We start from the raw sequence: 24,743 nt of genomic DNA on the forward strand, positions 1-24,743 counted from the left end.
AAAATCGACAAACCCTTTTCCAAAACTGATGAACTTTTTTCAAAATCGTGAACTTTTTTTGTCAAAATCATGATCTTTTTTTCAAAGTCGATGAACTTTTTGCAAAATCGATGAACTTTGTTTTGAAAATCGTGAAATTTTTTTACAAGAGCGATGATTTTTTTTAAATACGATCTTTTTTTGAAATGAATGAACTTTTCTGTAATTCATGAATTTTTTTTCCAAATGTTTTCAAATAATTTAAAAATCAAAGCGCTACAGTACGTTTACATGTGTATGAATAAATTGTGCGGCGACAGAGTACTTTAAACATTCTCCCATGATTTCGTTAGTAGGGCGGTGTAGTGTAGTTGGTTTGCTTGTGTCGTTAGCTACTGGACGACGCGGGTTCGATCCTCTGGCGCAACCAGTTCTTTGCTCGCAAACGAGTTTTTTTTTAAGTATCTGTAACCTTTATTATAGTTGGATGTTCACAGGGATACAGATGATATCGGGCGTAGAAACAAGCCACACATGGCGCCCGCTAGACAAAGAAACAGCTGCTTTTGCAAGCGAATGTGCTTCAAAATTAAACTTCCTTTTTTCATGAACAAAGCGAATATTATGAAAAACAGCAATGCGATGGTTAATCTCCCGGAGTATCGTTGTATAGTGGCAAGGAGCTTCCGTCCCGATCTTGGAGATCACCTCAGCGCAGTCCGATGCCACACAAACAGCATTCAGGTTGAGGTCCTCGGCCAATGAAAGAGCCTCATTGCAGGCTTGCGCCACTAGCGAGGATGGGTTCGTAAGGCCGTCAAAAACTCTCGCTGATGCTCCCAAGAAAGTTCCCGCCTTGTCTCGGCAAACGACCGCCACGGCACCTCTTCTGCCACATCTTGACACCCCACCATCAGCATTAATTTTCACGTCGAAATCGGCTGGGGGAATCCATGGCGATATAATCACTCTGGCCCTTGCATTATCAGCTGTTACATGCAAGTCCTTGTGTATCGCAAGCCGGTCCTTGGCCGGGCGCCGCTTGCTGTCCGCCACCAAATCAAGATCTTCCAGGAACTTTTTGACAAAAACCGAGGTGCTTAGGGGGCTTTGGTATTGATCATGATGGATAGCACGTCGTCTCGCCCACCATATGGCCCACATCGTAACCAGAACTTGAACTACCTCCTCCTCTCGTAAAGTATCAAGCAGCCAAAACATCCATAATCTTGTTGGAAATATGCCCTAGAGGCAATAATAAATTAGTTATTATTATATTTCCTTGTTCATGATAATCGTTTATTATCCATGCTAGAATTGTATTGATAGGAAACTCAGATACATGTGTGGATACATAGACAACACCATGTCCCTAGTAAGCCTCTAGTTGACTAGCTCGTTAATCAATAGATGGTTACGGTTTCCTAACCATGGACATTGGATGTCATTGATAACGGGATCACATCATTAGGAGAATGATGTGATGGACAAAGACCCAATCCTAAGCCTAGCACAAGATCATGTAGTTCGTATGCTAAAGCTTTTCTAATGTCAAGTATCATTTCCTTAGACCATGAGATTGTGCAACTCCCGGATACCGTAGGAGTGCTTTGGGTGTGCCAAACGTCACAACGTAACTGGGTGGCTATAAAGGTACACTACAGGTATCTCCGAAAGTGTCTGTTGGGTTGGCACGAATCGAGACTGGGATTTGTCACTCCGTGTAAACGGAGAGGTATCTCTAGGCCCACTCGGTAGGACATCATCATAATGTGCACAATGTGATCAAGGAGTTGATCACGGGATGATGTGTTACGAAACGAGTAAAGAGACTTGCCGGTAACGAGATTGAACAAGGTATCGGGATACCGACGATCGAATCTCGGGCAAGTATCGTACCGCTAGACAAAGGGAATTGTATACGGGATTGATTAAGTCCTTGACATCGTGGTTCATCCGATGAGATCATCGTGGAACATGTGGGAGACAACATGGGTATCCAGATCCCGCTGTTGGTTATTGACCGGAGAGTCATCTCGGTCATGTCTGCATGTCTCCTGAACCCGTAGGGTCTACACACTTAAGGTTCGGTGACGCTAGGGTTATAGAGATATTGGTATGCGGTAACCCGAAAGTTGTTCGGAGTCCCGGATGAGATCCCGGATGTCACGAGGAGTTCCGGAATGGTCCGGAGGTAAAGAATTATATATAGGAAGTGCTATTTCGGCCATCGGGACAAGTTTCGGGGTCACCGGTATTGTACCGGGACCACCGGAAGGGTCCCGGGGGTCCACCAAGGGGGTCCACCTGCCCCGGGGGGGCACATGGGCTGTAGGGGTGTGCGCCTTGGCCTATATGGGCCAAGGGCACCATCCCCAAGAGGCCCATGCGCCAAGAGATAAGGGAAAGAAAGAGTCCTAAAAGGGGAAGGCACCTCCTAGGTGCCTTGGGGAGGATGGAATCCTCCCTTGGCCGCACCCTTCCTTGGAGGAAGGGCCAAGGCTGCACCCCCCCTCTCCCTTGGCCCTATATATAGTGGGGGGGAAGGGAGGGCAGCAACACCGAAGCCCTGGCGCCTCCCTCTCCCTCCCATGACACATCTCCCTCCTCCTGCAGCGCTTGGCGAAGCCCTGTTGGAATACCGCTACTTCCACCACCACGCCGTCGTGCTGCTGGATCTCCATCAACCTTTCCTCCCCCCTTGCTGGATCAAGAAGGAGGAGACGTCACTGCTCCGTACGTGTGTTGAACGCGGAGGTGCCGTCCGTTCGGCGCTAGGATCATCGGTGATTTGGATCACGACGAGTACGACTCCATCAACCCCGTTCTCTTGAACGCTTCCGCGCGCGATCTACAAGGGTATGTAGATCCACTCCTTCCTCATTGCTAGATGACTCCATAGATTGATCTTGGTGACACGTAGGAAAATTTTGAATTTATGCTACGTTCCCCATCAGTGGCATCATGAGCTAGGTCTATGCGTAGTTTCTATGCACGAGTAGAACACAAAGTAGTTGTGGGCGTTGATTTTGTTCAATATGCTTACCGTTACTAGTCCAATCTTGATTCGGTGGCATTGTGGGATGAAGCGGCCCGGACCGACCTTACACGTACTCTTACGTGAGACTGGTTCCACCGACTGACATGCACTAGTTGCATAAGGTGGCTAGCGAGTGTCTGTCTCTCCCACTTTAGTCGGATCGGATTCGATGAAAAGGGTCCTTATGAAGGGTAAATAGCAATTGGCATATCACGTTGTGGTTTTTGCGTAGGTAAGAAACGTTCTTGCTAGAAACCCATAGCAGCCACGTAAAACATGCAAACAACAATTAGAGGACGTCTAACTTGTTTTTGCAGGGTATGCTATGTGATGTGATATGGCCAAAAGGATGTGATGAATGATATATGTGATGTATGAGATTGATCATGTTCTTGTAATAGGAATCACGACTTGCATGTCGATGAGTATGACAACCGGCAGGAGCCATAGGAGTTGTCTTAATTTATTTATGACCTGCGTGTCAACATAAACGTCATGTAATTACTTTACTTTATTGCTAACCGTTAGCTGTAGTAGTAGAAGTAATAGTTGACGAGACAACTTCATGAAGACACGATGATAGAGATCATGACGATGGAGATCATGGTGTCATGCCGGTGACGATGATGATCATGGAGCCCCGAAGATGGAGATCAAGAGGAGCAAAGTGATGATGGCCATATCATGTCACTATTTGATTGCATGTGATGTTTATCATGTTTATGCATCTTGTTTACTTAGAACGACGGTAGTAAATAAGATGATCCCTCATAATAATTTCAAGAAAGTGTTCCCCCTAACTGTGCACTGTTGTGACAGTTCGTTGTTTTGAAGCACCACGTGATGATCAGGTGTTAGATTCTAACGTTCACATACAACGGGTGTAAGACAGATTTACACACGCGAAACACTTAGGTTGACTTGACGAGCCTAGCATGTACAGACGCCTCGGAACACAAGAGACCGAAAGGTCGAGCATGAGTCGTATGGTAGATACGATCAACATGAAGATGTTCACCGGTGATGACTAGTCCGTCTCACATGATGATCGGACACGGCCTAGTTGACTCGGATCATGTAATCACTTAGATGACTAGAGGGATGTCTATCTTAGTGGGAGTTCACAAGATGAACTTAATTATCCTGAACATAGTCAAAAGGTCTTCGCAAATTATGTCGTAGCTCGCGCTTCAGTTCTACTGTTTAGATATGTTCCTAGAGAAAATTTAGTTGAAAGTTGATAGTAGTAATTATGCGGACTAGGTCCGTAAACTAAGGTTTGTCCTCATTGCTTCATAGAAGCCTTATGTCCTTAATGCACCGCTCAGTGTGCTAAACCTCGAACGTTGTCTATGGATGTTGCGAACATCTGACATACACATTTTGATAACTACGTGATAGTTCAGTTAAACGGCTTAGAGTTGAGGCACCGAAGACGTTTTGAAACATCGCGAAACATATGAGATGTTTCGAGGGCTGAAATTGGGATTTCAGGCTCGTGCCCACGTCAAGAGGTATAAGACCTCCGACGATTTTCTTAGCCTGCAAACTAAGGGAGAAAAGCTCAATTGTTGAACTTGTGCTCAGATTGTCTGAGTACAACAATCACTTGAATCGAGTGGGAGTTGATCTTCCAGATGAAATAGTGATGGTTCTCCGAAGTCATTACCACCAAGCTGCTTGAGCTTCGTGATGAACTATAATATATCAGGGACATATATGATGATCCTTGAGATATTCGCGATGTTCGACACCACAAAAGTAGAGATCAAGAAGGAGCATCAATTGTTGATGGTTGGTGAAACCACTAGTTTCAAGAAGGGCAAGGGCAAAAAGGGATGCTTCATGAAACGGCAAATCAGCTGCTGCTCTAGTGAAGAAACCCAAGGTTGAACCCAAGCCCGAGACTAAGTGCTTCTGTAATAAAGGGAACAGCCACTGGAGCAGAATTACCCTAGATACTTGGTAGATAGGAAGGCTGGCAAGGTCGATAGAAGTATATTGGATGTATTATGTTAATGTGTACTTTACTAGTACTCCTAGTAGCACCAGGGTATTAGATACCGGTTCGGTTGCTAAGTGTTAGTAACTCGAAATAAAAGCTACGGAATAAACGGAGACTAGCTAAAGGTGAGATGACGATATGTGTTGGAAGTATTTCCAAGGTTGATCAAATATCGTACGCTCCCTCTACCATCGAGATTGGTGTTTGCGTTGAGCATAGACATGATTGGATTATGTCTATCGCAATACGGTTATTCATTTAAAGAGAATAATGGTTACTCTATTTATTTGAATAATACCTTCAGTGATCTTACACCTGAAATGAATGGTTTATTGAATCTCGATCGTAGTGATACACATGTTCATGCCAAAAGATAGTAATGATAGTACCACCTACTTGTGGCACTGCCACGTAAGTCATATCGGTATAAAACGCATGAAGAAGCTCCATGTTGATGGATCTTTGGGCTCACTTGTTTTGAAAGGTTTGAGACATGCAAACCATGTCTATTGGTGTATATGCATGAAGAAACTCCATGCAAATGGACCGTTTGGACTCACTTGATTTTGAATCACTTGAGACATGCAAATCATACCACATGGGCAAGATGACTGAAAGCCTCGTTTTCAGTAAAATGGAACTAGAAAGCAACTTGTTGGAAGTAATACATTTTGATGTGTGCAGTCCAATGAGTGCTGAGGCGTGTAGTGGATATCGTTATGTTCTTACTTCACAGATGATTTGAGTAGATGTTGAGTATATTTACTTGATGAATCACGAGTCTGAATTATTGAAAGGTTCAAGTAATTTCAGGGTGAAGTTGAAAGATCGCCGTGACAAGAGTATAAAATATCTATGATATGATCATAGAGATGAATATCTGAATTACGAGTTTGGCACAGAATTAAGACATTGTGGAAATTGTTTCACAACTAATACAGCCTGGAACACCATAGTGTGATGGTGTGTCCGAACATCATAACTGCACCCTATTAGATATGATGCATACCATGATGTCTCTTATCGAATTACCACAATAGTTTATGGGTTAGGCATTAGAGACAACCACATTCACTTTAAATAGGGCACCATGTAATTCCGATGAGATGACACCGTATGAACTATGGTTTAGAGAAACCTAAGCTGTCATTTCTTAGAAGTTTGGGGCTGCGACGCTTATGTGGAAAAGTTTCAGGCTGATAAGCTCGAACCCAAAGCGGATAAATGCATCTTCATAGGACACCCAAAACAGTTGGGTATACCTCCTGTCTCAGATCCGAAAACAATAAGGGATTGTTTCTAGAATCGGGTCCTTTCTCGAGGAAAAGTTTCTCTCGAAAGAATTGAGTGGGAGGATGGTGGAAACTTGATGAGGTTATTGAACCGTCTCTTCAACTAGTGTGTGGCAGGGCACAGGAGTTGTTCCTGTGGCACCTACACCAATTGAAGTGGAAGCTTATGATAGTGATCATGAAACTTCAGATCAAGTCACTACCAAACCTCGTGGGATGACAAGGATGCGTACTACTTCAGAGTGGTACGTAATCCTGTCTTGGAAGTCATGTTGCTAGACAACAATGAACCTACGAGCTGTGGAGAAGCGATGGTGGGCCTGGATTCCAAAATGGCTCGAGGCCATATAATCCGAGAGAGGATCCATATATGAAAACGGACTTTAAAAGGAAGACGGACAATGATGGTAGGTATCACCATTAAGAAAGCTCGACTTGTCGTTAAGATGTTTTCCGACAAGTTCAAGGAGTTGACTGCGATGAGACTTTCTCACTCGTAGCGATGCTAAGAGTCTGTTGGAATTATATTAGCAATTACTGCATTATTTGTGAAATCTTGCAGATAGGATGCCAAAAACCATTGTTTCCTCGACGATTTTTGAGGAAAGGTTGTATGTGATACAACCGGAAGGTTTTGTTAATCCTGAAAGATGCTAATAAGTATGCAAAGCTCCAGCAATCCTTCTAAGGACTGGAGTAAGCATCTCGGAGTTGGAATGTATGCTTTGATAAGATGATCAAAGTTTTGGGTGTATACAAAGTTTATGAGAAACTTGTATTTCCAAAGAAGTGAGTGGGAGCACTATAGAATTTCTAATGAATATATGTTGTTGACATATTGTTGATCAGAAATGACGTAGAATTTCTGGAAAGAATATAGGGTTATTTGGAAAGTATTTTTCAATGGAAAGCCTGCATTAAGCTACTTGAACATTGAGCATCAAGATCTATAAGGATAGATCAAAATTCTTAATGGTACTTTCAAATGAGCACATACCTTGACATGATCTTGAAGGTGTTCAAGATGGACCAGTCAAAGAAGGAGTTCTTGCCTGAGTTGTAAGGTATGAAGTTAAGACTTAAAGCTCGACCACGGCAGAAGGAAGAGGAAGGACGAAGGTCGTCCCCTATGCTTTTGTCATAGGCTCTATACGGTATGCCATGCTGAGTACCGCACCTGATGTGTGCCTTGCCACATATCTGGCAAGAGGGTACAAAGGTAATCTAGGAGTAGATCACCAGATAGCGGTCTAAATTATCCTTAGAGGAATAAGGATATGTTTCTCGGTTATGGAGGTGATAAAGAGTTCGACGTAAAGAGTTACGTCGATGCAAGCTTAACACCTATCCGGATAGCTCTGAGTAGAGATACCGGATACGTATAATGGATCAACAATTTAGAATAGCTCCAAGTAGAACAATTATTTGAAATGGCACCAAATATAGCGTAGTAGCTGCATCTACAAGATGGCATAGAGATTTGCGAAGTACATACGGATCTGAAAGATTCAGACCCGTTGACTATAACATCTCTCACAACCATAACATGTTCAAACCCAGAACTCATCGAGTGTTAATCACATGGTAATGTGAACTAGATTATTGACTCTAGTAAACTCTTTGGGTGTTAGTCACATGGGGATGTGACCTTGAGTGTTAATCACATATCGATGTGAACTGGATTATTGACTCTAGTGCAAGTGGGAGACTGTTGGAAATATGCCCTAGAGGCAATAATAAATTAGTTATTATTATATTTCCTTGTTCATGATAATCGTTTATTATCCATGCTAGAATTGTTTTGATAGGAAACTCAGATATATGTGTGGATACATAGACAACACCATGTCCCTAGTAAGCCTCTAGTTGACTAGCTCGTTAATCAATAGATGGTTACGGTTTCCTAACCATGGACATTGGATGTCATTGATAACGGGATCACATCATTAGGAGAATGATGTTATGGACAAAGACCCAATCCTAAGCCTAGCACAAGATCATGTAGTTCGTATGCTAAAGCTTTTCTAATGTCAAGTATCATTTCCTTAGACCATGAGATTGTGCAACTCCCGGATACCATAGGAGTGCTTTGGGTGTGCCAAACGTCACAACATAACTGGGTGGCTATAAAGGTACACTACAGGTATCTCTGAAAGTGTCTGTTGGGTTGGCACGAATCGAGACTGGGATTTGTCACTCCGTGTAAACGGAGAGGTATCTCTAGGCCCACTCGGTAGGACATCATCATAATGTGCACAATGTGATCAAGGAGTTGATCACGGGATGATGTGTTACGAAACGAGTAAAGAGACTTGCCGGTAACGAGATTGAACAAGGTATCGGGATACCGACGATCGAATCTCGGGCAAGTATCGTACCGCTAGACAAAGGGAATTGTATACGGGATTGATTAAGTCCTTGACATCGTGGTTCATCCGATGAGATCATCGTGGAACATGTGGGAGCCAACATGGGTATCCAGATCCCGCTATTGGTTATTGACCGGAGAGTCATCTCGGTCATGTCTGCATGTCTCCCGAACCCGTAGGGTCTACACACTTAAGGTTCGGTGACACTAGGGTTATAGAGATATTAGTATGCGGTAACCCGAAAGTTGTTCGGAGTCCCGGATGAGATCCCGGACATCACGAGGAGTTCCGGAATGGTCTGGAGGTAAAGAATTATATATAGGAAGTGCTATTTCGGCCATCGGGACAAGTTTCGGGGTCACCGGTATTGTACCGGGACCACCGGAAGGGTCCCGGGGGTCCACCAAGGGGGTCCACCTGCCCCGGGGGGCCACATGGGCTGTAGGGGTGTGCGCCTTGGCCTATATGGGCCAAGGGCACCATCCCCAAGAGGCCCATGCGCCAAGAGATAAGGGAAAGAAAGAGTCCTAAAAGGGGAAGGCACCTCCTAGGTGCCTTGGGGAGGATGGACTCCTCCCTTGGCCGCACCCTTCCTTGGAGGAAGGGCCAAGGCTGCGCCCCCCCCCTCTCCCTTGGCCCTATATATAGTGGGGGGAAGGGAGGGCAGCAACACCGAAGCCCTGGCGCCTCCCTCTCCCTCCCATGACACATCTCCCTCCTCCTGCAGCGCTTGGCGAAGCCCTGTTGGAATACCGCTACTTCCACCACCACGCCGTCGTGCTGCTGGATCTCCATCAACCTTTCCTCCCCCCTTGCTGGATCAAGAAGGAGGAGACGTCGCTGCTCCGTACGTGTGTTGAACGCGGAGGTGTCGTCCGTTCGGCGCTAGGATCATCGGTGATTTGGATCACGACGAGTACGACTCCATCAACCCCGTTCTCTTGAACGCTTCCGCGCGCGATCTACAAGGGTATGTAGATCCACTCCTCCCTCGTTGCTAGATGACTCCATAGATTGATCTTGGTGACACGTAGGAAAATTTTGAATTTATGCTACGTTCCCCAACAAATCTTGCATCTGCCGTTCGGTTTGAGATAGCAACTTCAGTCAGTTCCTCCTCGGCTAAAGCCCACACACATCGGGACATATGGCAAATCAAATAAGGAGTGTCTCCAGGAATCGGTAGCCGCGTTGCATATCGAACACGCCGGCGTATTTGTCATTTTTCTATGATTCCGGACATCTCCGGTTGGGAGCGAAGTCTTGGCTAAACGCCAAGCAAACACCTTAATCTTGGACGGGATTCTCAGGTTCCATAGTTTTCCCCAAGATTTCCTGTCCTCGTCGCCATGAGAGTGGCTCGGGTTATGCTCCAGCCAATCCGTTCTCTACTGTTTCGTCGAGGCTAGAAGTCGATAAGCAGACTAAACTGAAAAAACACCCCTCCTATCGTAGTGCCAGGCCCAAAAGTCATCTTGAGCTCGAGTACTCAACGGAATCTTCAGAATCGCCTCCCTGTCCATCGCATAAAAGTATTCATCCAGTACAGCAATATTCCAGCAAGCATTGCTATGGTCAATCAAATCCGATACAAGTTGTGGAGGGTCTGAAATCTTTGGACACACCAGCCTCAACTTGTGATCCCGGGGTATCCAATTGTCATGCCAGATGTTCATTTCACTTCCTGTTCCAATCCTCTTAATTATGCCCAATTTGAGAGTATCCCGACCTTCATGTATAGAGCGCCAGACCTGGGATGGTTTGCTCCCCAGCTCGGCTTCCAGAAAGTTGCGATCAGGGTAGTAAACTGCCTTGAGTATACGTGCGCTGAGGGAGTCAGGTTCTTGCAGCAAACGCCATGCTTGACGAGCCAGTAAGGCTAAATTGAACATCTCAATGTCACGGAACCCCATACCTCCCATAAACTTGGCTTGAGTCATCACCTCCCATGAGACCCATGCAGTCTTCCTCTCACCCTTCTTGGAGCCCCACCAAAACTTACACAGCAGGCCATTGATGTGTAGGCACAAACCCCTCGAAAGCTTGAAACACGCCATAGAATATGTAGGTATTGCTTGTGCAACTGACTTAATAAGAACCTCTTTTCCTCCGACTGAGAGTGCCTTTTCCATCCAACCTTGAACCTGCTTCCAAATCCCATCTTTCAGGTATTTGAAAGATCCCTCATTAGCTCTCCCAACATCTGATGGGAGGCCTAGATATTTCTCTGGCAGCTTTTTATTTTGAACATCAAGAACTTGCATGGCATTCTTCCTCAAGACATTCGAACAACCCTTGCTAAAGAAAATAGAAGACTTCTCTTTGTTAATTCGTTGTCCAGATGCTTCACAATATTTCTGGAGCAACACATTTACTCGCTCCGCCATTTCAGGTGTAGCATCAAAAATGAGCAAGATATCATCTGCAAAAAGAAGGTGATTAACGCACTGTGCTCCCAGTGCAACCTGGATCCCACGAATACTCTCTCCGGGGGTCATGGATTTAAGCTGCGAAGAAAGACCTTCCGCCGCCAACAAGAAAAGGTAAGGTGATATAGGGTCTCCCTGCCTTAACCCTCGAGTTGGTTTAAACTCATCAAGCTGTCCTCCGTTAAACATGACAGAGAACGACACCGAGGTTATGCACCTCATAATAGCATCAGTAAACCGAGGGCTGAAACCCAACTTCAGCATCACCGCCTTCAAATATGGCCATTCAAGCCTGTCGTAGGCCTTCATCATGTCTAGTTTTAGTGCACAGAACCGGTTACCCTTCACCTTCTTGGTTTTCATATAGTGTAAGCACTCATAAGCAGAGATAAAATTATCAGTGATCAAGCGGCCAGGTACGAATGCAGATTGTTCCTCAGAAATGATCTCGGGGAGAATAAGTTTGAGCCGGTTAGCCAATACCTTTGATGCGATCTTAAAGATCACATTGCAGAGACTGATCGGTCGAAACTGGGCTAAATTTTTTGGACTAGCAATCTTGGGAATAAGAAAGATGAAAGTTTTGTTTATCTCCTCCGATGAATCATCACCACTCAGAACACGCAGCACCATCTCTGTTACCTCATCACCACACAAGTCCCAGTGCCTCTGAAAAAAGTGAGCAGGGAAACCATCTGGCCCCGGGGCCTTCGTAGGAAACATTTGGAAGAGTGCAGACTTAACCTCTTCCATTGTATACGGTGAGTCCAGCCTACTGTTCATTTGATGATCAACTTTCACCGGGATGTGGGAGAGAACCTCTTCCATCCCAATGGTGTTTTCCGAAGCATACAGATCCTTATAAAAGCTCGTCACCATGGACGCCATCTCATCAAAATCCGATGTCATAGAGCCATCACCTTTCTGGAGCTCCAAGATATTATTCTTGGCCCTACGTGCACTTGTTTTTTTATGGAAAAAATTTGTATTGCTATCACCTTCAGCCAGCCACTGGATGCGGGCCCTTTGCCGCCACACGAGCTCTATTCACTGACTTAACTTTTTGCTGGGCCGGCCCAGTTCACAGCCGCGTGGGCGCCCGAATCGCCCGTTAGGAGGGAAAAACCTATTCGCCGCTCGCTGCGGCAAGATGTTGCTGTTTCGCACAGGCAATCGAGGGATCGTTCGGATTTGGGCCGGCCCGTTTAAGTGGTTTCAGCGTTCCGGTTTTGGGAACCTTCTCGAAGTTCCCAGATGATTTTTTACGGTTTTGGAAAACTTCTAGAAGGTTCCTAAACCGGATTTTTTTTCTATTCTGCTTCTCTTTTCTTTTTTCCCTATTTCTTCTTTTCCTTTTCTCTCCTTTATTCCTTTTTCTCTTTGTTTACTTTACATTTTTTTTATTTTTTTTGTTTTCTTTTTTTTCCTTTCCATTCTCTTTCTCAAATTTTCTTTTTCAAAAATGTTGGAATTTTCAAATTTTGTTCAGTTTATAGAAAATGTTCGAGTTTTCAAACTTTGTTCATAAATTCCGAAGGAAAACAAAATTTCAAAATTTGTTTGCTTCGTTCCAGAAAATGTTCGGACATTCAAAAAAATGTTCGCCTTTTAAAATTTTGTGCACAAACCAAAAAAATTCGTTTTCACAAAAGTTCCCAGTTTAAAAAATTTGTTTATAAATTCCAAAAGTGTTCACATGTTCAATTGTTGTTCACAAATTCAAATATGTTTTGGGAATTTCAAAAAAATGTTCCTAGTTAAGAATAATGACAAATTGAAAAAGGTTCCGGAATTGTAATAATTCTTTCCATTTTGCGAATTCCAAAAATATATATTGTTTTCAAAATTTGTTCACATATTAAAAAATGTTCAGATTTCAAAATTTGTTCACAAATTCAAAAAAAGTATTGCATGTTTAGTTTTTGTTCCCAAATTTAAAAAATGGAAATTTGAAAAATGTCCCTGTTTTTCAAAATTGTTCGCATATTCTAAAAATGCTATAGTTTTCAAATTTTGTTCCTAAATTCAAAAATTGTTCACCTATTTAAATTTTTGTTCACAAATTCAAAAATTTATTGGAATTTAAAATATGTTCATGTTTCCTGATTTTTTTCACTAATTCAAAAATTGTTCACTTGTTTAAAATTTTGTTCGTAAATTAAAAATGTTTGGGAATTTCAAAAAATGTTTATGTTTCCACATTTTTTGACAAAACCAAAAATTTTATGGGATTTCCAAAATTCATTCCATTTCGCAAAATTTTGAAAATTAAAAAAAATTCATTTTTCAAAATTGGTTCACCAATTCAAAACAATTCTATATTGTTTAATTTTTGTTCAGAAATTTAAAAAATGAGAATTTTAAAAAATGTTCCTGTTTTCCAAAATTGTTCACATATTCTAAAAGTGCTATAATTCTAAAATTTTGTTCACAAATTAAAAAAAATGTTCGGCTTTCAAAATTAATTCATGAAGTCAAGAAATGATTGAGTTTCTGTAAAATTGTTTAATTTTGAAAAATGTTCAGTTTTTCAATTTTTGTTATTGTTTTTTAAAATATGTTTTGCATTTATGAAAAGTAGTTCGTAATTTCGAAAAATGTCCTGCATGAAATTTTTCGTTCCTATTTGTTTGTAAAAATTTCGAGTGCCCCAATAATGTTTGTGTTTCAAAAAAAAATCTTGCAAGTTTAATTTTGGGAATTTGGAGTACTGGTTTTTATTTTTTGCCGCTGCTGGCAGTTTGTTTTAAGCGTGGTGCTGCCAATGTTGCCGAGTAGTTTGCCTGACCTGGTGGCTAGCCCGTCGCACGCGTAAGAAGCTGGTCATGGATTCAATTCCTAGCAGTAGCCTGATCTTATTTTTTGCGAATTTTACGTTCCGCGCGAGACAGCGACTGGGCCGGCCCAGTCGCGCGCCCCCTGTGCGTCGCGTGAGCTATTCGCCGCAAAATGCGGCGTATAGGAGCTCCCCGTTAGGAGCCCCCCGTTTCGACGACAACTATGCAGTGCTGGTATCAGATACGACTGTGTGGTTTAAGGGAAAAGCCTGTTTGGCGCGGGCACGGCCCAGTTATGACTCATGTCGGACACGGTAAAGGAACCATCGCCATCTATATATATCCGGGAAAGCCCCCGATCTGTTCCTCGGAATCTCAAACATAGCCATCTTCTCCTCTAAAAAAACATAGCCATCTATTAAGCCAAACTAAAGCGGCCGCCGGCTCGATTCCCTCAACAAACAAACAGGAAGAAAAAAAGGAGCAGCAGCCGGCTCGATGGCAGAAGAGGATTGGATTCCAATCGGGATGCAACAGGATGAGTTCCCATTCCAGCCGCGGACGGCAGAGGATTTTCTAATGGAGCTGCAACAGGACGAGTTCCTGTTCCAGCCGCAGGCAGAAGAGGGATTTCTAACCGAGATGGAGCAGGATGAGTTCCGGTTCCAGCCGCGGACGGCAGAGGATTTTCTAATGGAGCTGCAGCAGGATGAGTTCCCGTTCCACCCGCAGACGGCACAGGATTATCTAATCGAGCTGCAGCAAGCGTTCGATCTGTGGCGGGCAGAAGAGGGTTTTCCAATCGTGAAGCAACTGGAGGAGCGCCCATTCGAGTTCGAGGTCACCCGATGGAGGAGCTGCCGGAGCTGCTGCTGCAGGACCAGTTCGATTCTTACCTGGAGCACATGATGGAGGGGCTACCCCAGGATGCTATCGACAGTTTGTAGCCTGATCTTATTTTTTGCGAATTTTACGTTCCGCGCGAGACAGCGACTGGGCCGGCCCAGTCGCGCGCCCCCTGTGCGTCGCGTGAGCTATTCGCCGCAAAATGCGGCGTATAGGAGCTCCCCATTAGGAGCCCCCCGTTTCGACGACAACTATGCAGTGCTGGTATCGGATACGACTGTGTGGTTTAAGGGAAAAGCTTGTTTGGCGCGGGCACGGCCCAGTTATGACTCATGTCGAACACGGTAAAGGAACCATCGCCATCTATATATATCCGGGAAAGCCCCCGATCTGTTCCTCGGAATCTCAAACATAGCCATCTTTTCCTCTAAAAAAAACATAGCCATCTATTAAGCCAAACTAAAGCGGCCGCTGGCTCGATTCCCTCAACAAACAAACAGGAAGAAAAAAAGGAGTAGCAGCCGGCTCGATGGCAGAAGAGGATTGGATTCCAATCGGGATGCAACAGGATGAGTTCCCATTCCAGCCGCGGACGGCAGAGGATTTTCTAATGGAGCTGCAACAAGACGAGTTCCTGTTCCAGCCGCAGGCAGAAGAGGGATTTCTAACCGAGATGGAGCAGGATGAGTTCCGATTCCAGCCGCGGACGGCAGAGGATTTTCTAATGGAGCTGCAGCAGGATGAGTTCCCGTTCCACCCGCAGACGGCACAGGATTATCTAATCGAGCTGCAGCAAGCGTTCGATATGTGGCGGGCAGAAGAGGGTTTTCCAATCGTGAAGCAACAGGAGGAGCGCCCGTTCGAGTTCGAGGTCGCCCCGATGGAGGAGCTGCCGGAGCTGCTGCCGCAGGACCAGTTCGATTCTTACCTGGAGCACATGATGGAGGGGCTACCCCAGGATGCTATCGACAGTTTGCAGCAGGAATTCCCAGCGCTCTTCGGCCAGGCCACGGTGGAAACTCCCCGGTGTCAGCGGACGGATCCCGCGGAGGAGCCACGCCCGCCGCTAATCTAGGGTTCTTGTAATTTGTTAATCAGGGTTATTATTGCATTTCCGCGACAGTTGGCTCGCTAGTCTTGTGATAAATCGATTTGTTTTGTTGCTTCTATAGTTCGTGTGTGCTATGCGTTGGGATTGATTGTCTTTGCGCGTGTCTGGCGAGTTTCTTTGTATTTCACCATCGGATCCATGACAAGTAATGTACTGTCTCTTTGTACCTACTGACAAATTGATTAGGCACTGCGTGTTGAAATCTTTGACCTTCTTATTCGGTGTAACTCACTCCTAACAGAATCTATGGCCGGGCTTGCCAACCACCACCACCCTACAGACACATACATGACGGTTGTTGACCATACGAGAGGCGTGGGCATGTCCGCCATGTCAGACTGACCGTAAGGACCCATGCCCGTCATGTCAAACTGACCGCAGGGACTCATGCCGAAAACACTCAAAAATCCATCTACCTGATGGGCGTTGCATCCGATTCTTTTTATGAGGGAGGTGAGGGCGCATTCATGACGGTGATGTCTCTCCCGACGCGCCGCCCGGGGCCCCAAGTCCGACTATTTAAGCCGACCCAACCCTAGCCGCATTCTATTTCTCTCCCCTTCACGTCACCACTACCGACTGATGTCAGAGTCAGCATCCAACCGTAGCCACATGCAATTCAAACCAAAATTGAATAACTAGACATATTGTATCAAACATGACGGATTTCAATAAAGTTCGAACATAATTCACATAAAACAAACGATATTTTGACTGTTGAACTAAGAGCTAGATGAAAAAAATATAGGAGGCTACTGTAGCGGACGACGACCTCGTATGCTTGGCCGCACCGCCGTCACCGTTCGTACCGTCGTCGTCGTCCCTCCAGCGGAAGGGTGAGGGATCGTCACAACACCGTTGTCCGGATGCCGCCTGGTGCTCACAGAGAAGTTGGTCCGCTTCCTCCTGCGCAGTGTGGAGGGCCGCCACAGTCAATGCTGATGATGCCTATGGTGCCCTAGCGGCCGTCTTGGAAAAGACACGACGCCGCCACGGCCGGAGATCATTTAGATTGGGTTAAAATAGTCTCGTCCACTTTTGTTTAGTTGAAATATGTCAAAAATGAAAAATGTAATGAATTTGATATGAAATGAAAATTATTGGGCTTGCATGAAAAACGTGTTCAAATCTCATCTGAAGTGTCACAGACGGTTTTGTATCCTTGTCCATGAACGGATCCGTAGATAAATACAATGTCCGTTTTAGGGATTCGTGTCCACGGACGTGTCCGGACGCATAGGATATGGCGTCTGTTTTAGGGATGCCCTCACATGTTAATTGCTTCAAATGGGGAAACAAACAGTATTGTGTACTTGCCCAATGATTGAATTAATTATACTATTTTCATATGTGTACAAGTGTCCGACGAAACAAGCACGAAAAACTCGTAGTACTAGTATACTAATCAGCACGTCTTGCAGCAACAGAGCCGCCCTGCGTGCTCAGTTTAACTCGAATCGGATCAGACCAGCATGGCTCCAATGATGAAGAGCATCATGGACACAGGCGCACTGTTCCTCCAGGCAGAACTGGGCACCACCTGCGGCCTCGTCTGCCCCTGGGTCTGGCTAGCCGGCGGCATCGTCACGGTGGTCTCGGACGGTGGTTCCGGCGACTCCGGCGTCATTGGCGCTGCAAATTCGACAAGATCATCCACGGCAATTCATCAGTGAAAACCAATCGCGGCAGAAAGAAAAGCCAGACCCATCGACTGGCAGAGGAAGTTAACTGTTAAGCGAGGTTCTTACGCAGCGGGGGCATGGCAGGAGAGACTGCGACGGGGCCCGGAGCTGGGAGCTGAGCCGACGTATCTGCAGTTCATACCCAAATGAGAAACGGAAACTTCACGCTCAACTCAACAATTCGATTCCCGCCGGTGCTTTCGGGACAGGACGTGGGTACCTTTGCACTGGAGCGGGACGGACATGGAGTTGCAGGCCTTGGGCAGCGTGACGGCGAGGGTCCGGTTGATCGGCAGGCCGAGCGGCACGTTGCCGGTCAGGATGAGGCAGGCACAGCTGGTGCTCGTGGTCACCACCGCCGACAGGGACCGGCAGCAGTCCGCCGTCGGCGACGACCCCCCGCCGTTGGTGCTGTTGGTCAGGAAGCTGAGGCACGGCGTGAAGCTGGTGATGAGCGACGCTGTGCACGACGTCGCCACGCCCTGCCCGAGTACCGGCGCCGGCGCGGCCAGGGCGAGGAGCACGGTAGCGGCAAAGGCGAGCGCCCTGAGGTCCATCCTGATCTCTGTAGCTGCCTATATGACACTTGTCACGGCTTAGCACAAGCCCGCGCGATTATTTGAAGGGGAAGAAGTTGGAGTGCCAATGGATGGATGGATGGATGCATCGTCGTTGCGTGCGTTTATATAGTGTTGGAGCTGGCGTCATGTTGGTAGATCAGAGGTTGGTTTGTGGCAGTGTAACCACCATAACTAATTTTTCTTATACTACGTATGTTGACGTGTTGAGAGTTGGAAACTTGGGATGGTATGGTAGTCAGTTAGACGTGTTGAGAGTTGGGTTAACTACCATAACCAATTATCAGTTGATCATCGAGCTGGCACAAGGTGAGCTATGACTTGTCTTTTCCATCTAAAAATACAAATTTAAGTGGTCAGAAAGATTACATCAAGTACAACCATTGGTAGAGTGCATTAGTCTCAGCGAGACCCGCTAGATGCAATTTTGGGCCGTTTCGTTGCGTGAATTGCACACTGTAATCTTGGCACGCACAAACCTTAAAGCATGTCTGAGCCTGGCTCCGGAGGAGCGCTCGAATCGGACGTTTTTCCAGAGATTGTCCCGAGCGATGCAACTTGAGGCACGCGGGTGGAGTCGGTTGCACGCGCGAGAGAGAATTTGCAAGTCGGCGTTGGAGATGCCCTAAGACCACAAATGTTTCCACATCGATGGCCATAAAGATCCCGCAAAGCGCATGCCCACCTATGGCACCATGCATTGCTACCACTATATGGGTGAAGCCAGATCAGATTCGAATGGATAATTCTTATACCGTATCATATTCCATATATATTTGCAGATCGGGAAGCATAACGGATGCATATTCGAATGCCGGATTTGAACATGTGAGAATAACAGAACGATGTCGGATCGTAAAATAGACATTTAAAATATTCATATACGAGGAATATATAAATGCTTTAAACCAGACTTATATATAAACAAGTTTGGCAAGGCATGTGCAACGTCCGGGGAAGGGGGTATGGATGAGCGTCAATCTCTAGGTGGATAGAGATTGGAATAGTAGGACAAGATTGTGAAAAAACGCAGGCTCTAGGTGGGTTTTTGGGAAAAAAAGTCCAAAATAAACTTTGAAGTTGTAGACGAAAGCTAAATCAAACTCTGAATTTTGAATCCCAGAAATTGGCACTCTGGACTTGTAATCCTGGTCTATTTTAGACCCTAGATCAGTTTGGCACACCGGGAATACAACAATCCCGGTCGGGATAACCAGCTACTCTCTCATGGACAAGAATTTGGACCGGCCTACTATAACACAACAAGAATTTGTGAAGTTAAAAAATGTTCGAACATTTCTAAAATTGTTCAGAAGTTAAAAAAATGTTCCTGTTTTATATTTTTGGAACGAATTCAATTCATTTTGTGTTTTTAAAAAAATATTTGGAATTCTGAAATTATATTTGTATTTTAAAAAACTGTTTATGATTTTAAAAAAATCACATTTGTCAATTTTTTTCCAGAATTCCAACAGTTTTTCACATGCTATGAAAAATGTTTCGGATTTTCATAATTGTGTCACATTTTTTGAAAAATATTTTTGGAATTTCATAAATTATTTCGTAAATGATGTTTTATTTTAAAAAAGACAGATAGTTGGCTGCGGACTTGACTGAGACGGCCCACCAGGCATAAAGCGTTTTTTATATTATCACGCGCCGTAAAATTCTTTCTTTCTTTTTCTTAACGCGCGATGTAATAATTCCAAAAGAGAAAAACATGCCTTGGAGTCGAACTTGGGACGGTTGACCTGATTTCGCTAGCCTCTACACCACTACTATGACTTACTCCCTCCGTTCCTAAATATAAGTCTTTATAGAGATTTCACTATGAACCATATACTGATGTATATAGATGCATTTTAAGTGTAGATTCATCCATTTTGCTCCGTATGTAGTCCATCTAGTAGAATCTCTACAAAGACTTATATTTAGGAACGGAGGGAGTACATAATAAGAGGCCAAAAATATTTAATCAGAAGCCAAAGCGTCGAACTTTCAAAACTTTTTTTTAGGGGCAAACAAGTATTGAAAACCTATTTATTTCTGAAATTTTCGAACATTTTATAAATTGCATTTTTGAAAATTTTGAATACTTAAAAAAACGAACAACTTCAAAAAGAGAACACCTTTTGATATAAACAATTTTTTTAAACATGAACACAATTTTAAAGTGCAAACACTTTTTGAAATGTAATTTTTTTCTGAAACCTGAACAAAATTTTAAAGTGCGAACACTTTTTGTACAATGTAAAAAAATGTTTGCGTGTTGTAAAAAAATGTGTTATAACCTTAACAGAATATACGTGACATGTGTTTGAAAAAAAGTGTATGCAAATTAAAAAATGTTGAACCATGTAAAAGAGTGTTTGTGTAGTTTTATAAAATGTTTATTGTCATTAAGAAAATTTAAAACATGTATTTGGAAAAATATTACCATGCATTCAAAAAAGTTTTGAAAACATTTAATTTAAAAATGTCCATAATGTATTTGAAAATATCAAAATTTTATCAAATATTTAATGTATGCATTAAAATGTACATTGGGTACTGAGAAAAATTAGACATGTATAAAAATGAAAAAAGATAAAGAAAACATAAAAGAAAAACTATGAAAAAACAAATTAGTGCGCGCGCATGAGCGACTGTGCTACTAGGTCGGCCCAATTCAGGAAATACCGGCGAAGTCTTCTCAAGGTTTAAAATGGACCGGGATTATAGAGCTCAGAGTGCCAATTTCCGGGATTGAGTGTTAGGGGTTTGGTTTAGCTTTCGTCTATAACTTTAAGGTTTATTTTAGACTTTTTCCGTTTTTGGGTGAGACAAAGGTGTTGGAGTCTGGCATGGCGGATGTCCAAACTCCCCAACAACTTCCGAGAGCTTCCCGACTTGGTGTCGGCATGGGGGATTTCAGACATATGGACCGGTCTAGCCTAAAATGGACATCTGTATTGGATTCGTTACAAATTTCCGGACCGTTTGGTCCAGATTTACAAGAGCAACTTCAGCATGGGTCACCGAACCGCCCCGCAAATGTTCGGGCCATATGATTCGGACATTTTTAGCCATCCAACGCGGCTCACGAAATCTGTTCGGACCAATTGTTGCATTCAAAATCTAACACATCAGGCCAAACCAGGGCAGATCTGGAGGAGTACGGACATCCGCCATGTCCGACTTCGCCACACCGAACCCACAAATAAAACTTTCTCGTCGCGTCCACTCTAGAACCATCCCGTTGTGTTTTCACCACGGCTGGACCTACCACCTGCCAACTTGCATTGACGATGGCACGACTACCGAGAAGCCTACTTTGGTTGATGCCCACATTCAAGCTTCACTGGACCGCCGCCTCGGTTATTTTAAGTCAGCCGACCTCAGACGCAAACCCTATCCTCCTCCTCTCCTCCCCAAAGCCGTCACACACCACCACACCTCCACCACCGGTCGCCACGATGGGAAAGAAGACCTGCACCGAGAAGTGGTGGCCAACGCGCGGCTCCTGATCCGTGAGGAGTTCTAGATCTAGTTGGCGCCACTTTCCATGGTCTCTGGACCCCTCGTCATCCATGGGTATGTTCGCAGTCAAGGCGAAGCCAATTTCTCAGATGATCAGGAGCAGAACCCACCCCTCGCGCCACCAAGGTTGCGACAGACGACGAGTTCGCGCCGCATATGGAGATAGTGTTGCAGTGCTCGTTGATCGATCGTGGTCCAGCGTCATCATCCCCTCCCCAATTGCGGCGTCATCGGACACAGCGTGAAGGAGGAGCCTGCCTCTCTGTCGTGATGTCGTGTCATCCATATCGAACACCACGTGGAGGAGGCATCGCCGTCCCAGCTGCATCGCCCGCCGGGCAGCCAGTGGCGCCCAGTCAGCGTGAAAGAGGAGTTGTCCTCCCCGCCGTCCAAGCCGCGCAACCGCCTTGAGTATTGCCGCCATGGCGGCAGCGCAGGCGGCGCGTCTTCCTCGTTGTCCAATTGCCTTCCCAAGGAGGAGGAGCGCCAAGAGCGACGCAACGTGCAGTGCAGGGCGGCTTCGCGAAGAGCCAGATGACATCGACCTGGGTGTTGGCGGAGGCTTGGGCCCTCGATTGGTCTAAGATCACCGCGGATTCCGACGCCCGTTGTTGGTGTTGGCTCAATACCCAGCTGCTCCAATGGGGTTGGCCGAGTTTGAGCGCTTGGCCCGGCTCTAAGCCAACGGCAGGGCGACGCAAGGCGCAGTCCGCGGCATATCCAGTGTCAGGCGGAGGCGGCAGAGCGTGTGCGTCATCATCGTGCAACAGCGGCCGATCAGTGATGCCGCGACGTCTGTCGGGCCTTCCGCCACAACGCAACCATGACTCCGACGACTCGAATGCCCGCGACGACGATGAGGAAGGTGTCGGTGGCCTCTCGGGCCATGCCTACTATGTCACTGTCCGGTACTTGTCCTAGTTTAGTTTCGTTCACTTTGAGCTTTTAAATTCCGTCAAATTTGATAATAAAAATACCGAATTTCAGTACATTTCGTTTGTCTTTCGACACATCTGAATGCGTATGTGAATATTCTTTTTTTCAACAGTGTCCGTGAAATATTGGATAATGTCCAATAGATGGTCAGACACACACACAAAAAAAAAGATGGTCCAACATTGGAGATTCTGAGGCGAGGGCACAAGTACTCGGTAGCATGGCTACATGCACGGATTGATGTAGACGCTGAGGATGATCCTCCTTTTCAAAAAAAAAAAACAACTACTCGGTAGCGGGACGGCTGGAGATGCGAAGCCTGCAAGGCTGCAATCACTGCTCCTTGAGACCATGGTGCGGCACGGGCGCGCAGATTTGGCCATGCCGTGCGCATTTTCGGGTGGCGGGTCTAGTACTCGCCAGGGTGGGTGGGGTGGCTCCGCTAAGGGTGCCGCGTATCCAAGGGGCTGCCTGTCGCGCGGATTGATGGCACCGGCACTCTGGCAGGTGTTTGCCGCCGAGCCCCCAACCGCCAGCCAACAGGACGATCAGATCGTGGTGGAGAGTACTTCTCGAAAGAGTTTGATGCCTTTTGTGCGGAACACGGTATTATTCACGAGAGGACGCCTCCCTACTCACCCCAGTCAAACGGGGTTGCCGAGTGGAAAAACCGTACTCTAACTGATTTGGTTAACGCCATGTTAGATACGTCAGGGTTATCCAAGGCATGGTGGGGGAGGCTATAATGATTCATGTCATGTCCTGAATAAAGTTCCGACAAAGGATAACGAGATCACTCCTTACGAGAAGTGGACCAAGAGAAGGACAACACTCTCGTACTTACGTACCTGGGGCTGCTTGGCGAAAGTTAATGTGCTGATCCCCAAAAAGCGTAACCTTGGACCAAAGACTGTGGACTGTGTTAATTTGGGCTACGCTATGAATAGCGTTGGCTATAGATTTCTAGTAGTGAAATCTGAGGTACCTGACATGAAGGTCGGTACAATTATGGAGTCTAAAGATGCTACATTCTTTGAGGACATTTTCCCCATGAGAGATGTACAAAGCACTTCTAGACAGGAATCTGAGGAGACTCCTGAACCTGCCATCAAGATGGAATATTATAATCAAACACATGATGAAAATCCTGAGGAGGATAATGAGGAAACCCTTGGTAGGGGCAAGAGACAAAGGACTGTAAAGACCTTTGGTGATGATTTCTTCATATACCTCGTGGAGGATAATCCCACTTCTATTTCAGAAGCGTGTGCATCTCCAAAAGCTGACTACTGGAAGGATGCGGTCCGTAGCGAGATGGATTCCATCATGGCTAACGGGACTTGGGAGCTTACTGAACGTCCTTATGGTTGCAAACCATTGGGATGGAAGTGGGTGTTCAAGAAGAGGCTTAGGCCTGACGCTACGATAGAAAAGTACAAGGCTAGGCTTGTGGCCAAGGGCTACGCCCAGAAAGAAGAAGAAGATTTCTTCGACACTTATTCACCTGTGGCCAGACTGACCACCATTCGAGTATTACTCTTGTTGGCGGCCTCGCATGGTCTTCTCATTCATCAGATGGATGTTAAGACAGCTTTCCTGAATGGAGAGCTAAAGGAGGAAATCTTTATGCAACAGCCTGATGGCTTTGTGATGGATGGTCAGGAAGGAAAGGTGTGTAAGTTGGTGAAATCTTTGTATGGCCTGAGACAAACGCCTAAGTAATGGCATGATAAGTTTAATGAAACGTTGACATCTGTTGGCTTTGTTGTTAATGAGGCCGACAAATGTGTATACTATCCCTATGGTGGGGGCGAAGGAGTTATTCTGTGTTTGTATGTTGATGACATACTGATATTTGGGACTAATCTCAAGTTGATCGAGTAGGTTAAGTCTTTCCTATCTCAGAACTTTGAGATGAAGGACCTTGGAGTGGCTGATGTTATCTTGAACATCAAGCTATTGAGAGATGATGAGGGTGGGATTACACTTCTACAATCCCATTATGTTGAGAAGGTGTTGAGTCGCTTTGGATATTCGGACTGCAAACCATCTCAAACACCATATGATTCTAGTGTGCTGATTCGAAAGTCTAAAGGCACAACTATAGATCAATTGAGATACTCTCAAATTGTTGGTTCACTCCAGTATCTAGCGAGCGCAACGAGGCCTGACATCGCATT

General features: G+C 45.2%; 2 protein-coding genes across 2 annotated transcripts; one reads left to right on the forward strand and one right to left on the reverse strand.

The window, feature by feature from the left end:
* Positions 1-15,135: 15,135 nt before the first annotated feature.
* On the forward strand, positions 15,136-15,970 carry LOC147986429 (uncharacterized). Its single transcript, XM_087540047.1, has one exon. It carries the CDS (start codon positions 15,267-15,269, stop codon positions 15,810-15,812), a length of 546 nt encoding a protein of 181 aa, XP_087396173.1. The 5' UTR covers positions 15,136-15,266; the 3' UTR covers positions 15,813-15,970.
* A 1,183-nt stretch (positions 15,971-17,153) lies between these two features.
* Positions 17,154-18,183, reverse strand: LOC125533891 (non-specific lipid transfer protein GPI-anchored 16). Its single transcript, XM_048697220.1, has 3 exons — positions 17,751-18,183; positions 17,597-17,659; positions 17,154-17,480 (listed from the first exon to the last, which is right to left on the reverse strand). The coding sequence occupies exons 1-3, from the start codon at positions 18,085-18,087 to the stop codon at positions 17,311-17,313; spliced, it is 570 nt and encodes a 189-aa protein (XP_048553177.1). The 5' UTR covers positions 18,088-18,183; the 3' UTR covers positions 17,154-17,310.
* Positions 18,184-24,743: the final 6,560 nt, after the last annotated feature.

This window comes from Triticum urartu, chromosome 2A (genome assembly GCF_056163025.1).
Source record: "Triticum urartu cultivar PI428250 chromosome 2A, HENAU_Tu73, whole genome shotgun sequence".
Lineage (NCBI taxonomy): Eukaryota > Viridiplantae > Streptophyta > Magnoliopsida > Poales > Poaceae > Triticum > Triticum urartu.

What these genes read in the sequence shown, in the direction of transcription:
- LOC147986429 (XM_087540047.1), top strand. Translation starts at nt 15,267, where the DNA reads ATGGCAGAAGAGGATTGGATTCCAATCGGGATGCAACAGGATGAGTTC.
- LOC125533891 (XM_048697220.1), bottom strand. Translation starts at nt 18,087, where the DNA reads ATGGACCTCAGGGCGCTCGCCTTTGCCGCTACCGTGCTCCTCGCCCTG. An exon ending in CGTCCCGCTCCAGTGCAAAG is followed by an intron (nt 17,660 to 17,750) that starts GTACCCACGTCC and finishes TATGAACTGCAG; the next exon opens with ATACGTCGGCTCAGCTCCCA. An exon ending in TCCTGCCATGCCCCCGCTGC is followed by an intron (nt 17,481 to 17,596) that starts GTAAGAACCTCG and finishes TCGAATTTGCAG; the next exon opens with CGCCAATGACGCCGGAGTCG.